Below are 16,127 nucleotides of genomic sequence, written 5' to 3'. Positions count from 1 at the left end.
TGAAAATAGGTCAACAGGAACCATTCGCCTTTTGAGTTTGAAAACTAGCTGTTGGAGTTCCGTTTGAAAATGGCGCGTCTTGGGTTGAAGAGCTATTGTTATAAGCACAGGTCTGCATAACAATAGATGTCAAAACTAACAATAGCCTATTCAAGAAAACCAGTTGACTGTAAAATATTCCAACTAACGCGAATTTTAAAAGTGTTCATGTTGGCACAGCTGGTTCATTCGAAAACCCGTCAAGCAAAGAACCAGGAAAACGAAAACGTAAGCGATGGGGAGCTCTTTTCAGAGCTACTTCGAAAACCCGATCCACCCGCTGTTAATCAATATTGTACCTCCTTTTGTAAACGAAAACAGCCCTATATTTCACTTCGAACTAAACAGCGAGGCAGTTTGGAGATGAAAGAAGTTTGTGGACAACCCAGCAAAGTGTTTGCAATTCCACAATCGAGCCGATTCTGTCTCTCGGCTACCCGATTAGCGCAATCTGCTCGGGAGCGTGTTGGAAGTGCGTTGTTCTGTAACACTGGTACCATCAATAGCTTGTAGCTTTTAACGTTTCTTAGCAGAATGTTCTAGTTAAAGCGGCTTCTCTTTTTTTCACAACAAAGAGAATGGTATACGAGTGTACGCGCGCGCTAACTTTTTTCAATAATAAGTAACTTAAGATTTTCGCACGACCAGGCGGCGTTCAAGTTATCGTAGGTTCGAATGATTTTTTCTTTTTTTTGCCGTGGCTTAGCGGAAGGTAAGAGTTGCCCTATGCAAAAAATAGTGTGAAGCTGATCAATCGGTCTTGAAAAACCCCTCCATCTGTTAGACTAATGAAAGTCAAAATACACAGTGCGAAGGTGCGATATTAGAAAACAATAGAAAGAGCATAAGTTCATCAGGCCTTTGTCTTTTAGCTCCGCTCCGACAAGTTGATGAACTAAACGGTATTCCCTGCGGAGCGGTGCGTGCGTAAATTTGGACCAATGACAGTCATTCAGTTTACGCTTCACCGCTAATATTACAGATCTATAATTTTTGCCGTGCAGTAAGTAAATGTCCCAAGAACAATAGGCATTCTGCGCGATGTATAGTCAGCATGATACATAATAGCATTTAAAGCAAGGCTTTTATTTTATCCACGATTCATTCATTCAAAAGCTGTTAACATTTAGAAAAGAATTTTGCCAAAGATCACATTTAAACAATTATCTTTTCTTGGTTATTAACGGCTGTATTGTTTACAAACAGCTTGGAGTTCGTTTCTGCTTCCTGATCACTGCAAAACAAAGAAAATATCGTTACAATTCTAGTATTTTAGAAAATATCATTCTACATGTAAATATTCAGTGCAATAGACGCAAAACTAAAAGTAACTTGGTATGATGTGTAAACCCACTCACCCCATCCTTTCCAGTGTGGAATTCGGCTTTTTATTAAGTTGACATTTCCTGTGTTGAACTCCAGAGTCAAGAGCATCTTCAGCGAATCTTAACAAGCCGTCCTTTTCATCCTAAATCAAATGTTCAGCTGTTATTATGTCCGGTCATAATATATAGTTACCATAGCGCTTTAAATCAGCTTCTCTTCATATAGCACTTGCACGCCTAGTCAGGTCGAACCTCAATGCCTAATTTACTGAGCTGGGTAGATGAAAACCGCTATAACAGTTTTAGTTTTACAAACCATCTATCTATTCCAAGGCCAATGGGAGACTGAAAATGGCTGAAAAAGAATCGACATACCACAGCTTTAATTAAGGACGATGCCTTCTTTTGTTACTGCGCACATGTTCTGCGCATCTCAAGATACTCGGGTTTCCTATGGGTGGTGTCTACCAAAAGAGGGATATTTTTGCGCGGTTTAAAACTATACGGAGAAAGTAGAACTTAGCAAGTACTCTTGGTATCCAAAACGAAAATTGGGCGTAACCGTGCATTTTTCAGAGATAGTAAAGCTTTAATTAACAGTGCATTGACAGACTGAAATTCCCTTCCAGAAGACATGAGATGTTTACCTTTTGATGCTTTTAAAATTTCATTACTAAAAAATTTTAAATATCAATAAGTTTTTTTCTTAGTGTGACAGTTCTTAGTTCATCCATTTTTAATATTTTTAATATTTTGTCATTTTTTTTTTTATGCAGTGCCCTATTGAAAACCACATTATGTGATATAGGCCATCTGTAAAAAGAACGTTTCTTATTCTTATTCTTATTCTTAATCTGGGAAAAAAAGGCCATACAGTGCTTTGTATTTCAGCACTTTTAAACAATATTGTGGCTGAATTATCTCTAAAAATATGCACGGTTACCCCCAATTTTCTTTTTGATCTGCTTTTCCCGCATAGTCATAAACTGCGCAAAAATACTTCTGTGTTAGTGGGCACCGGCCTTGAATGGTGGAGATGACTAGCGGGATGAGTAAAGAGTTTTAGCACATTTTTGCAATTCTTCTAAAATAAATTCAACTTTGAATCAAAGTAAAAGGGAATATGATTATATAAAAAAGGAACAAGATATCTCAAACATGTGCCTAAAACAGTGTAATACAAAAATACGCCGCGCTTTGTTTAGGAAAGTTTTGTGATTGTGACTGAATATTTTAGTTCACCTCAAGTTCATAAATCTCCTCTAAGAGAGTTCTGATCAGCGCCATTCTCCCAGTGGTCATATTCTGATCAACCTAAAATTTGAATAGGTAATCAGTTACAACTGGCCAGTGTTATGCTGCTTTGTACATGCCTTGGAACTTTACGGTGAAGGAGGAGTCACTCTATACCTAATTAACATTCAACCGTGACATTTATAATTGAACAGTATGTCGAAATTACAATGGCCCAGTAGGGTCACAGTCCAGTTTTAATTTACTTTTTCAAAGTCCACACCGGGTAGATTTTCATCGCGGCTATCTGGTCTTTCGAACCGAATGAGGCATGGCAGTAGCGGCAAGGGCAGGTCAAACAAGAAGCGGAATATTGAGAAGCAGCGTAGAGTGTAAGTAAGATGGATGCATTATAAAAAATTTAGAAAACATTTGCTCTTGTTCGACAAAAATTTGGCGGTGGGATCGCTCTATAGCATGCCAATACAGAAACCACTGAAGGCGGAAGAGCTTGTGGAGAGAGCTTGCCCGTTGTTTTTCCCGGGTGGAAAGAACAATTTTGCTGGTCATATAGAAAAAATGAACAAATGGAGTGTCAATATTCCATTTGCTGACGAAGGCTACCTGAAGAGTAATGGATTTTGTCCTCGCTGACGTCGTCCTACAGTTATTTTTGCCTACGCACCCAACCACATCTCACGGGTGATGAATTTGAGGGCGGCGAATACTAGGAGGCCACGAGCACGGAGAACGCGTAAAGTTTGTCACAGTATCAGTTAACGTATGTGCTGCTAAATCTGACGACAGGGTTGTGTGCAATGTATTTAGTTGTTCCTTGACTAAACTATTCGGGCAAGTTATTTAAACAGAGTCTAACTTCAATCAGTGGGCCTCCAAATCTGTTTATAATTGGTTTATTTTAAGTAGATAAATAGTTTCTAGTCTAGGATGCAAGCCTCCTTGTTACCTCCTTGTTACAATTAGATATGATTGCTGGCAAAATTGAAAATGGCTTAGAACGTGGTTTTGTTAAACACCATCTAAACTGTCTCTTAATAACTGACCCTTCGTGTCTGGAAACTCTTTTCCAAACAATTAACAATTATTGGACGAGGTTGAGCAAAATATCGTGATCTGTCAGTGGTGGGCAGATCAATTATTTGCCGAAGCCGAGGGCTGAGGCAAATAATTGATGTCCGAGACACTGACAAATCACGATATTTTAGTTCAATAATTGTGTTGTCATTCGATCACCGAGTTTGTTTTTCATAGGTTTTGCTGTAAAGCCCGCCATTTTTTTTTCAGCGCAAAATTTCTCAGAACAGTTGCTAACTTTCGATGACACGGGTGACTCTACGTCTATCTTTCTTTCTTTCTTTCTTTCTTTGAGATGCTCTCAAAAGATGTTGAGGGCAGCTTTTGTTGCTTTTTTAGTATTCTCACTGTTCTTTTGATCAACTCAGGAAAGCGATCTGCCATTTTTACACAATAACGCATGAGCAGAATTTTTATTTGCAGAAAAACACAGTTGGACAGTATTGCGTATGAGCAGACCATTATTTGAGGGAGTTATTTGCAGGTCACGTGGTTTGCTCTCGGCCAATGAAAAGGAAGAAAAAATGCATCAAATGATGATAATAGTTATTGATTTAGTTATTGATTAGTCGTCGATAACAATTTGCCTCGTCTGTGGAGGCCATTACCGACTTCTTTTAAGTTCGCCTACAAGTTGTCTAAGTCAAGTAGTTCAAATCCTGAAAGTTTAGTTGTAAAGAGTCGTCTAGATTTCGAGATAATCACGTTATTTAAAATGAAGACCTTTCCGTCACTTGGAAACCCAACGAAAAAATAAAATGTGATCATAGATTGAAAAGTGGTGTAGTTTGGGGGGAAGCGAAACAATTGCCTTCTGTGCGAAATTTTGATTGGAAAAGATGCACTCCAAGGCAAGGGGAACTGTTGCGAGCCACCTTAAGTTTATTTCATTTATGCTTGGTATTAATATTTAGCGTTATTGGAGATACAGCAGCTAGAATGGTTTACGCTTACTCGGTACCCTCCGTGATTGGTTGGCAAATTCGCGCCACTTTTTCAGGCTAAGAGAAGCAAAACCAGCTTATACGCATTCCCCCCCTCCTCCCCTTGGTGCCGGTAAATGTATTTGCTTTTAATTCTGTTTGGTTCAGTGCGCTGTTTGCATCTGTTGTGACTGGGCAGAGTAATTGCATTGGTTTTGGTCTTACGTCACTCAACTAAAAACCGCTTTAACAAATTTTCTCCCTTGTTAGCAAAACCTTTAAATCATTTTTTTTTAATAAACGGAGATAAAAAAAATGCAAAATACAACAACAAAGTTTTAGGATTAATAATATACTGGAACTCTTTTGGCAACACCATATTAGCAACCAAAACATCAGTAGTATTAGGCATTAAGATTATTTCCTTTTAAGGCCGTAGTATGCGTACTTACCTTGTTCTCAACTTGAAGAACATTACATTCCAGCCTTTTCATATTTTCCGCAACATTGTTGATCTTTTTATTCAGGTCTTCATGATGTGACCACAAAGAATTTGTCATATCTGAACTTTCCTCTCCCTGATGTTTTGTCACCTCGAGGCTTGAATTAATTTCCTCAATTCGTTTGTTTGTTTCTCTTAAACATGACATAAGAACAGAAATACGACTCTATGAAGAAATAAAAAGGAACATACATCTGTTTTGTTACTAAAGAAGAAACCATACTGAAAGTCATATTCAAGCGAGTCAGTCAGGATCACCCAGCGGCTCGTTTTGGTAGAGTATGTATTCGGAAAGCCTTAGCAACCTCTGAACATCCAGACTTAATAAAGCGGATGAAACTGGACTTGAATTTTTTTCACCTCAAATTAAGGTGACTCGACCCAGTTATTTTTTGGCGGTACAACCCTACTCTGAAACTCTCTGGTATCCCCACCTTCACTTTTATCGTAAGTGTAACACATACAATGGATAACATATAGATCAATCTACAATATAGCAAAAAAAAAATTGGCGATCGGAGTAAATGTCACGTGGTTATAGTGCCACGCCCCTTTGAGGTCTGAGTCGAAATTCTGCTGTTGCCGGCTTTTTTTCGTAAAAATCTCTCGGCTGCACATAGTGCGCATTAGTGCCTTGCGCTGAGCAGAGTTTCAACAAAATCGTAAAGACCCAATTCGAGAAATTTAGCGCTTTCCGAATTTAGGTCATAATTTATGTAAAAATGATAAGCAAACTTTACACGATTATATCTAATGAACTATGAGATTTATTTCTTTATTTTGGGGATCTTTATTACAGATGGGTCCTTGCAAGTCAGCAAAAAGCTTTAGGGCCTTGTAAATGCGCGCGATTTCGAGCAATGCAAACATATAGAAATTATAGTTTTAGCTATTTGTTGACGCTTGTCAGCGTTTCAGAGTCCTTCTCACAAAAAAAGGACTTTCTTAAAAATTCGTAGTTTTTTTTCCTTCAAATGTTTTCAGGGCCACAATTGTTTAACTTACTACCCGGATTCTGAATTTCATGGTCATTAAAAACCTGTGACATTATCTCCCAAAAGCCCAAACTTGAGTAAACATTGAAGATATTTAGCGTTTTGGCTGAGTTTGTGCTTTGGGAGTTTTCTATTGTTTCGAGTTTGTCATGATACAGCATACTTGTTCCGGCACGCGTGCAATGACCACGCTTGCCTGACTTCCGAATGCACTCATTGGACATTGCACGCGTGCTGAACAAGAATGCTGTATCATGACAGACTAGAAACAATAGAAGCTTCAAAGTAGGGTGGTACCGCCAAAAAATAACTGGGTCGAGTCACCTTAACTCGTAACACTGAAAATCATTATTAAGTTCGTTTAATTATTGGAAGGAAAACAACTCGTTTAAAGTGCAAACTAAACGCATCTAACATTTTTGGAAACAAAAACACTAAACAACAGCTCCGAAATTCAAAAGATAAGGTTCCATATGTTAAAACGTTTTAGCTACAAGCAGATTACAATGCGTTAGCTTAAAATTAATTATGATTTGCTGAAACGAGCTGTATTTCAGCTTAATTTTGATATACCTACATGTGTAGGCAGGTATTACAGTTTTCATAACTACCTATGAGAAAACGAAGTTCAGTGCTGCGGAGTGATTCGGAATTACGAAATTCAAGAACTTAGCTGTAAGCTACGAAAGCCGAGGAGGGACTTCGGACTTCTGACTTCCGACTTCGGACTTCTGACTTCCGACTTCCGACTTCCGACTTCCGACTTCCGACTTCCGACTTCCGACTTTCGACTTCCGACTTCTGACTTCCGACTTCTGACTTCCGACTTCCGACTTCCGACTTCCGACTTCTGACTTCCGACTTCCGACTTCGGACTTCTGACTTCCGACTTCCGACTTCCGACTTCCAATTTCGGACCTCTGACTTCCGACTTCCGACTTCCGACTTCCGACTTCCGACTTCCAACTTTTTTTTTATTTTTAATTTTTTTAAATTTTTTTTAAATTTTTTTAAATTTTTTGTTTAAATAAACTCTAGTGAGCAGCACACAGCAACTACGAAAGCCGAGAAGGGACTTCCGACTTCCGACTTCGGACTTCCGACTTCCGACTTCCGACTTCTAACTTCCGACTTCCGACTTCCGACTTCCGACTTCCGACTTCCGACTTCCGACTTCCGACTTCTAACTTCCGACTTCCGACTTCCGACTTCCGACTTCCGACTTCCGACTTCCGACTTCCGACTTCCGACTTCTGACTTCCGACTTCCGACTTCCGACTTCCGCAAACCATTTCGAACCATCGTGAACCATTTTGTGCACTGTGGCTAAGTCAAAGAAGGCAAAGGTCATTAAAATGGATGAGGAGGTAAGGCAATTTATTTCAAGGAGAGTATAGGAAGAGGAGACTTTGTTTTTTTTACAAATACTTGAAATGACGCGCCTCTGGTGCGATTACAACATGATTACAATGATCATAGTTTTGAAACATGGCGGCTTGGTGACTACAGATCAGTAGTTCAATGTCAGGGGTATAGAATTGTAAAATCTGATACTCGCCGAGACGCTGAGACCCTCAACTAAAATTTGTGACCGAGAGTTAGACTATTCAGTTTGTTTAAATCCGAGACAGAGACTTCGCGATTCAAAAATACAAGCGCGGAACCACCGAAAGGCCGTGATCTAGCTAGAAATCGAGCGCGAGACTTTTACAGCACTCTGTGCCTCCTACTAGAAATTATTTCCTGATGAATGGAAACTGGTTGGTTTTCTGTTAAATTTATAACTTTAAGTAGACAATCAGTCACAGGTATCATAAAACTACTTAATATCCGGCGGGCAGCACACGCCTTTTGTTGAAGTTTTGAAGGTCACGCGCTCTTCATTTAGCTTTAATAATAGCTAGATTTATAGCTATTTGTTGTGTTCTCGACAGGCAAAATACGGTAATTTACGAGCAAAATTGATCGAAACCTACATGTTTCACAGTTGAACCGTTTATTACGATTATTCTTTGTTTTGTTGCTGTTAAGTTGTTTATGGTGGTTTGCGAGACTCTCAAATTTTAAAATTTCACATTCCTAGACCTTTTACAAACTCGAGACCGACAATGTTTATTTCAAAAAACTAAATAAAAGGTTACAGAATTCTCTCGCTTGTCGACTTCCTCGCTCAGTGCTCGTGATTTTTTCTTTCTTGACCGATCTGAACCGGTTACAATGTCTCATCACAATGTCTCATCACCGCTTTAAAGTCACGCCGTTTCCAAGTCACGCCATTTCCGGTCCGACAGTTTTGAGATTCGCCGGACCATTCAGTTTTCAGGATGAAGAGAAGGGAAAAAATAGAATGCATCACAAAATTAATGTAGTATCGAAGTCATGCCAATCATCTGAATCAAATTTTTCATCGAAATGTGATTTGAACAAAAATGGTTCTGCTGGGTCCGTGTTCAAACTAATTAGTTTTGATTCCTTAGAGATAAATAAATAGGAATTCTTTTGTTCTGGAAATTTTCTTATTCTTAAGTAGTCACAATTGCAATACTGTAATACATTAATTTTGTGATCTCACTAGCATTTTCAATAATCCTCTATTCAAGAAACGGCTGTACCAAATAAATTGTAACTGTAATAAATCATACTTCTTCTGTGGTATATTTTGCTTCTTTCTGTGAGACATTATCACTGTTTAAAATTAAATGCCCCTCTCCTTATCCCTACAAATACTGCAGTACCACCTTTTAGTACTAGCAACATTTTCAAGTCCCTATAATTCTGGCTTTAATTCCTTTGTTAATGATGTGTGAAATCGTGCAGCGTATCAGTAAAGGCTATCAACTGTATGCCCCACTATCTGTGTATGAATTTGTACATTCAAGGCCAGCATTTATGGTGTAGCAGGATGGGGACAGAGCATTTTATTGTTGATAGGGGTGTGGGCTGGGCAGTTACATGTACTAAACAAATTAGTGCACAAGAGAAGTACAAGAAAAAATCCGGCCACAGGGAATCCAGAGATAAGTTTGAAGAAGTGGGAAACGTTCTTGTCAACATTGAGAGTACCAAAAACGTTGCCTCTCCCCCCCCCCCCCTCCTCAACCTGGATCAACCAATAGTAGATGAATTAATTATGGATATTTTCTTGCAGCTTGTAATTTTCCTGGACGAAAATTTTCCAGAGTTAAAACAAGTGTTTGAGCAGCATAAGGTAATTTATTGTAAGCTTTTTATGACACTGATGTCTTGGTTAAAATAACACTTAATGATCATAGGGCATGAAATATACATTCCAGCACTAAAAAAGGAACCGTATTTAAAGAAATACACCATCTAAAAAGTGGGAAGGGTTAGAGAAGGAGGAGGGATGTACCTAGATTTTTATATCATGATGTGCCAAAAAGGTGAGGGTTGCATGGAATCAAGCGACCTTTAATCTCGGCCACAACTGACTGGGACACTTGGTGCTCAATAGGCCTCCTCCCCTTTATTCTCAGCTAAGTGGATTAGTTGCAAATGGTTGAGATTGTTGGTTAAGATCAGTATCGTGAATGTGGAATTGAATAAGCTTTACGACAGGTTACAAATTTATGACGATTATTTCCCTACGAAAAGTAGTTCTCGGAAATACAGCATTTAATCCAGAGCTATTTTTGTTTGATTTTCATGAATCATAGAATTAACTGAATTTAACTTCTCCAGATAAGTACTCCTTTGCGCAGTTTGAGCAAGGGTGGAATATGTATTTTGTTCCAATACCAAAACAATTAAACCACAGCTTTATTATTGCATTTCTTTCGCCAGGTGTACAGTATGCGGGCCGTGAAAATGATCTCCGATGCACAATTTGAAAAAATGGGCTTAGCTATCGGACAAATAGCTATGTTGAAGGCATTAATGAAGGACAAACCGACCGAGGGTACGTTAACTTCAATTCTGTTCACTCACAAGCACTTAATAAACATTTTAGAGGATCCATCTTAAAATGAGTGAGCATAAGGAGGAATTACATAGTAGGCCCTTTTCAGGATGTGCTCATTACGTATTTGACAGAAATGGAAGGAGTAAGTTTTGATTGTTGTCGTTGGAGTTGTTAAGATCACTTCTCATACGACTGGTTTTTTTTGTGTGTGTGTCTTTGTTTTTTGCCCTGAAATTCTCCAAGTTTGTTCATGTCTCGATCTCGGACCGCCAAAACTGAAATAAACTGAATACTTATCATTGAAGTTTGTGACACCAAAAGAATGTTATTGATATATTGATTGATATCTTTCTTCATATACATTTCACAAAAATGTTTTATTATACGCAAAATTAATTTCAAACATTTCTTATACAATGTATCAATTATTTTTTGACAGTGGAGAGAGAAGAACGAATTGAACAGCTGGTCAAAAAAATTAGAGCGGAAAGAGAAAACAAGGCAGGAAAACAAAAAGTGAAGACTTCCAAACCTGCAGTGACAACAAAAAAATCAGCGAGGGAGAAACAGCGCAAGATGTATATAGGTTGGCTCCACCGATCTAGCAACGATTCACGATACAAGCAAATTAAAACAAAGGACGGCGGAGGTGTTCGGGATTTTAGTTACGTTGATGATGATCAGATCACTGTTGAGTCCCTCAAGACGAAGGCTATTAAGTTCTTCTTCCCTGGAGGAGTCTCCAAGTATGGTTCCATTGAGGATATGCAGCTGGCGTTGAGAAATTATGCACAGGAGACCATTACAAGTTTTCTAGATATCGATGAAAAACAATGTACATTTCAAGAGTATTTGAAGTCACGTGGTCTTTTTGCTAGCAAATGCCCTGTCTACCTTATGTCAACGTTAACAGGTGGGGATGAAAATCCTGGCCTAGTACCCGCAAGTTTAGAGGAAGCTGAAGAGGCATCGTCATCACCGTCAGGCGTGTTTATGGGGTGTAGCAGAACACAACTCTCAGAGGAATTTGATAGTCTTCAGATGACGACCAGTACACCAAACAGGCTCGTGTCAAGAAGTCAAACCCCTCTCTACGGTATAGCTTTAAAAGAAGACAAAGGAACTGTTTGCACCGTAGAAAATGTGGGCGATCATCGCCTTCTTATAACTTATGAATCTGTCACAGAATCCTCGTATTCAGAAGTCACCATCAAATCAGTGATATTTACAAGGGAACAGTGCTATGAAACTCAGTGCTTTTCAGAACCGTTTACCAGGGACACTGCGTTAGATGAATATGATCCCCTAGAGAACGGGTTTACCGTTGTTGGCATTTCAAAAGGTGAAACTTGCTTCCTCGACAAGATTTACGGATCTATGCAGTTGTCAAATGATCAAGGTGATGAGGAGTTCAAGTACGACTTTCCTCAGGTTGCTCTTGAGCATTCTAGTGGTCTTATTCTCCACCCACCGTCGGAAATCTGGGGGTACGATGGCAACCAACTAATTATTGGAGTAGTGGCGTCGTGCCACATGGATAACCACGCGCGCTATGTCTGGTATCGGAACGGATCCAAGCTTAAAGAAGGACGTACATTGTGTTGCCTACCAGTAAATGAGCCCGGAAGTTATAGTGTAGAGGTGCTCCATGGAGAACAAAGAGAAGTTTCTGAGACAGTTGTGATACGCCCCTTAAGCGAGTCAGCAGCGAAAGTTCGAAGCGAAGCTACAACTGAAGGTAAAGGTGATGAGACCGGCCAACAATTACAACAGACCAATAGTTTAGCAGTTCCAGTGGTAGATAAAGAGGAGATTGTCTTCTCCTCTAAAGATGAAATCGGGCGCGGTTCGTTTGGTGTCGTATACAAAGCGTCATGGGCAGGAACCAATGTGGCTGTCAAAGTTATGAAAATTAGGAATGCCAAACGTCTGCAGTCTGTCATTGAAACAGAAGTTCGCGTCCATGCAATGATTCGCCACCCGAACATCGTTCAAATTATGGCTGTGTCTATTTTGAAGAATTCCATCTACATAGTTGCGGAGTATATTGAGGGTCTTAATTTAGACGAATTACTTTTTGGCGAGGATGACGACGCGAAAACATTTACCATTGAAAGCTGTGACAAGGTAAATGTTGGGAAGCAGATTTGTCAGGCGGTTGCATATTTGCACAATTTGAAACCCGCTGTACTGCACAGGGACATAAAGCCTGCAAATGTGCTAGTGGCTAAAGAGTCACACATCACCAAACTGTGCGACATGGGATTGAGCAAGGTCAAGTCAGCACAGTCTCTAAGTCAGACTGGTACAGTCACCTCTGCAATCCAAGGAAGTCCGAGTTACATGGCCCCAGAATGCCTACTAGAGAAGAAGAAGGCTACAACCTATTCAGATGTCTGGTCCCTAGCTTGTACGTTGGTGGAACTTTTCACTGAACGCGACTGCTGGTCAGATTTGATGGAACTGGAGAACAAAGCCATAGCTAGAGAAGATCGCGATGATACTACTCATGAGGTTAATTCGCTAATTGCTCTCATGAAGAGAAAAGAGTCTCCGCGCGTATTAGAAATGCTTCCAAACACTATCGATGCCTCCGTGCAGCACATTCTTGCAGATTGTTTTCAATATGACATTGCCCAGAGGCCTCGTGCCATTGACATCGTCAATGCATTACTCCAGTAGCCAGACCTAACTTAGTATCAAGGGTTTTCCCTGTTCCGTTCTATTAGCGTTTTAAGTAGATCAACGGTGCTGGAATGTATGACGTGTTTAACTGAAGTTTGTTTGTGTCTTTAAATTACTTTTCAACAAAAAATGTTCTTTTGCTGTGTCTTAGAGGTGTGAAAAAAGGTTCTTACCTTCACAAACGGGTAGACGAACGGACAGGGAAAACTCTTTAACAACCTCTTAAAAAAGCCCTTTTCCTGTGAAACAATCGTTGGCTGCCGAAAGGCCGGAATCTGTTGCAAGGAAATATTTTCGAGGCAATAAATCCACGCAGAACTGGCTCCAACGCAGAGTTCGATGTCAAGACTATACCTCGAGTAAAGTGAAAGCATAACCAAGCAAAATCTGACAAAGTTTACAATATATTTGTAGTTAAACCTAAAAAGGTGAAGTGACGCAGATTGCATCATATCTTGATGAGTTGGATTGCAAATACTCATTTCATTTTGATCTTACACAGTTTACGCCCAAATGAATTGAAGCAGGTTGTGTTTTGGGGTTACTGATCATAAAATAAACACTTCGTAGTTCTACTTTGATTTTTTATATTTTTATTGATCAACTAATAACCCAAATAACAATAAATCCTCCCGTTACAATGGAAAGAAAATCACCGAGACGATGAGGAATATCCGATAAGGGCCAATTTCTCGCAATAAACGTTCCGGTAATTTTTTACCATTTTTCGGGCCCGGAAAGCTATTTTATGTGCATGATGTTTCAGACAAATTTTGCTTTGTTAGAAAGCTAGGCAATAGAGCATATAGTTCTGCTGAGTGGGCTAAAAGCAGCTCCATCGTTAATTAGATACGGATTTTAAAATATAGCCCTCCACTCTCAAACCTTATTGGGGGTTTCGAGAAACGGACCCCCTAAAACGGACGACGACAACAACAGTTATGAACAAGAAATCGTAAATGTTGTGTTACTTCTTGTTTATCGTATTACAAAGCGGAAGATGTTCTGAATGAGAGGATAACAGGGAGAGAGAACTAAAGTTCAAGTTACACGTTTTAGGTAACTAAGGCATGTTGGTGTTTCTTTTAATGTTAAAGCAGATAGAGGGGTGATGCTAAATATCTTAATTAATATGGTAGCTAATCTCGTACCCTGATCTCAGTCGGTTCGAGAATGTCGAAATGTGGGAGATCTGGGTACGAGATTATATGGTAGCAAGAGCATAGTTGAACTGAGTTCAACTTCAGAAGATTACTTAGTCACTGTTGTTTTCCGGTATGTCTCCATATTACATTAATGTGAAATCGATTTCTCTCAAAAAAGCAGGCGTTTTATGCTACATATACAATGGCATCGTTGCTGCCTGCTCCAAGCATGATTGCAAAATTAATATGAACAATAACTAGTGACATTCTTTAACGTCAACTGAACCTTGGCTTTGATACTAAATAAACATTAATTTTAAACGCTGTAATCTTTTTTTATCAGCTTCTAGTAGTTTTTCAAAATGTTTGTTATCTCGCAGTATAATGCAAGAGCTTCTCTCTCATCTGAAGGAGGCACATAATTTGGTTTGATTAAACGCACTAACTCCTCCAAATCTTCACTGTAATCTTGACAATTTTCAGCATACATTTCTCTACATGCGTTGACATCGTCAATGTTGACATCTATCATATAGTTGTGTGATCCGTATATCTCTGGTGTGAAAAACATAATGTCGGGTTTGCCTCCCTCTACTTCGCATCGCTTTTGTTTCTGAATGTTATGAGAGTTCCACAGTTCTGTTGCGAGATACAATTCTTTGCGTAAAATAGGTAAGAAGCAAAATTTTAAGCACTCCTTATTCAGGTGGTTGGCCGTGTAAAGCCCAGCGTCACGTAGATCCTTAAAGAGATTTACCCACCATCCCCCTCCTCCCTCTCGAAACTTAGACCACCAAGCTTCTATTCGTTGATTTCCACTACTTTCGCCCTCAACAAAGCTTTTACTTCCAGCGAAGTCATCATCGTTATTCCATCGAAAGAACTGTTGAAGGGTGCCAATGACTACATTCTCTGTGCCTTTATCACTACGTAATCTTCTCGGAACACCTCCAAGTTGTTCGATAGTATTGAGGTTGTGCGAAGCAATGACTCTCGGGTTCTTGTTAGTTGAGTTGACTTCCAGCCATAAAATACGCCTAGAAAAGCCGTCCACTGCTCCATGGATAAAAATACAAAACGGAGCAAGTTTATCCCAGCCATCAACGTGCCATAAAAAGTTGGGACCCGGAGTGGCATATCTTCGCCTTTTCAGTCTACGCCTTTTACGACGGTCCACTCCTTCAGGATCAATGACACGAAGACACTGCATTATCGTGTCTCTTCTCACCGTCAAATGATACTTTTTCCTCAAGCGCCTTGTAAATTGGCGATATCCCATAAACGATCCACAGGAGTTTTCTAATTCTTCCACAATGGCATTAACTAATAGCTCAATGGGTGACTCGTGGTTAACACTTGCTCTTTTAAGTCCCATACGCTGAAGAATTCGCTTAACTGTTCGCACAGAGAGGATAACGCCATGCTGCAAAGCCAGAAACCCAACTATCTCAGAGTTTGTGTAGCCTTGTGAGAAATAACTTCTGATTAAATTCTCTGTATCAAAATCCCCTTGTTTGTTTAATGCCGGCGTGTAAGCCGGCAAAACACAGGTACAGAGACATATGGTGCTAAAAAATATGTGTAGATGTAGCAACCTGTGTAGACAAAGCAAAACTTGTTATTGAACACTCCCACCGAACTGAAATAGGGACAAGGTCAGCTAGTAACATAAGGAAAATATTTACTTACCGTACCATGATGAAGATCCTAGGATAAGTATTGGAAAAGCGGCTTGTTACACTAGTCAACACCCGTCAACACCCAATTAATTCGAAGTCGGAAGTCGGAAGTCGGAAGTCGGAAGTCGGAAGTCGGAAGTCAGAAGTCGGAAGTCGGAAGTCGGAAGTCAGAAGTCGGAAGTCGGAAGTCGGAAGTCAGAAGTCAGAAGTCGGAAGTCGGAAGTCGGAAGTCAGAAGTCCGAAATCCGAAGTCGGAAGTCGGAAGTCCGAAGTCGGAAGTCGGAAGTCAGAAGTCCGAAGTCGGAAGTCGGAAGTCAGAAGTCCGAAGTCGGAAGTCGGAAGTCGGAAGTCCCTCCTCGGCTTTCGTACAGCAACAGATCTTGTCAACTTTTCGTTTTCGTCTGATAACACAGACTTCGTCAGGGAGTTAAAACAAGATAGTGAGGGGAAATATTTTATACCTAATCATTGTAGTACAAATCACGTTCCAACAAGGGTGTGAACAGCGAAAAAACACCCAAAAAGCATTACGTGCAGGATATGACGGAAATACTGCATGACGCTGAAAATGGGCCATGTTTAAGTGG

At 39.8% G+C, this 16,127-nt stretch overlaps 2 protein-coding genes across 4 annotated transcripts in view; one reads left to right on the top strand and one right to left on the bottom strand.

Moving 5' to 3' along the window:
- Positions 1 to 1,104: 1,104 nt before the first annotated feature.
- LOC146469277 (uncharacterized) overlaps positions 1,105 to 16,127 on the bottom strand; it is a 32,309-nt gene continuing 17,286 nt past the window's right edge. For 2 of the 3 annotated variants that reach the window (XM_085123552.1, XM_085123551.1), the window contains exons 5-8: positions 5,068 to 5,283; positions 2,607 to 2,678; positions 1,398 to 1,507; positions 1,105 to 1,273 (exon numbers count right to left, since the gene is read on the bottom strand). In XM_085123552.1, coding sequence (XP_084979678.1) covers positions 1,195 to 1,273; positions 1,398 to 1,507; positions 2,607 to 2,678; positions 5,068 to 5,283 — 477 coding nt within the window. In that variant the 3' untranslated portion in view covers positions 1,105 to 1,194. The remainder of the gene's footprint in view (positions 1,274 to 1,397; positions 1,508 to 2,606; positions 2,679 to 5,067; positions 5,284 to 16,127) is intronic. The other variant, XM_085123553.1, reaches the window with a different exon arrangement.
- On the top strand, positions 7,468 to 14,744 carry LOC146469278 (uncharacterized). Its single transcript, XM_085123568.1, has 4 exons — positions 7,468 to 7,479; positions 9,261 to 9,320; positions 9,914 to 10,028; positions 10,471 to 14,744. Exons 1-4 carry the CDS (start codon positions 7,468 to 7,470, stop codon positions 12,711 to 12,713), a joined length of 2,430 nt encoding a protein of 809 aa, XP_084979694.1. The 3' UTR covers positions 12,714 to 14,744.

The sequence above is a fragment of the Pavona decussata genome, unplaced genomic scaffold (genome assembly GCF_977016875.1).
Source record: "Pavona decussata unplaced genomic scaffold, jaPavDecu1.1 SCAFFOLD_125, whole genome shotgun sequence".
Taxonomy (NCBI): Eukaryota; Metazoa; Cnidaria; class Anthozoa; order Scleractinia; family Agariciidae; genus Pavona; species Pavona decussata.
Note: the sequence above shows the minus strand (reverse complement) of the source record. Positions and strands in the feature narration are given on the sequence as shown.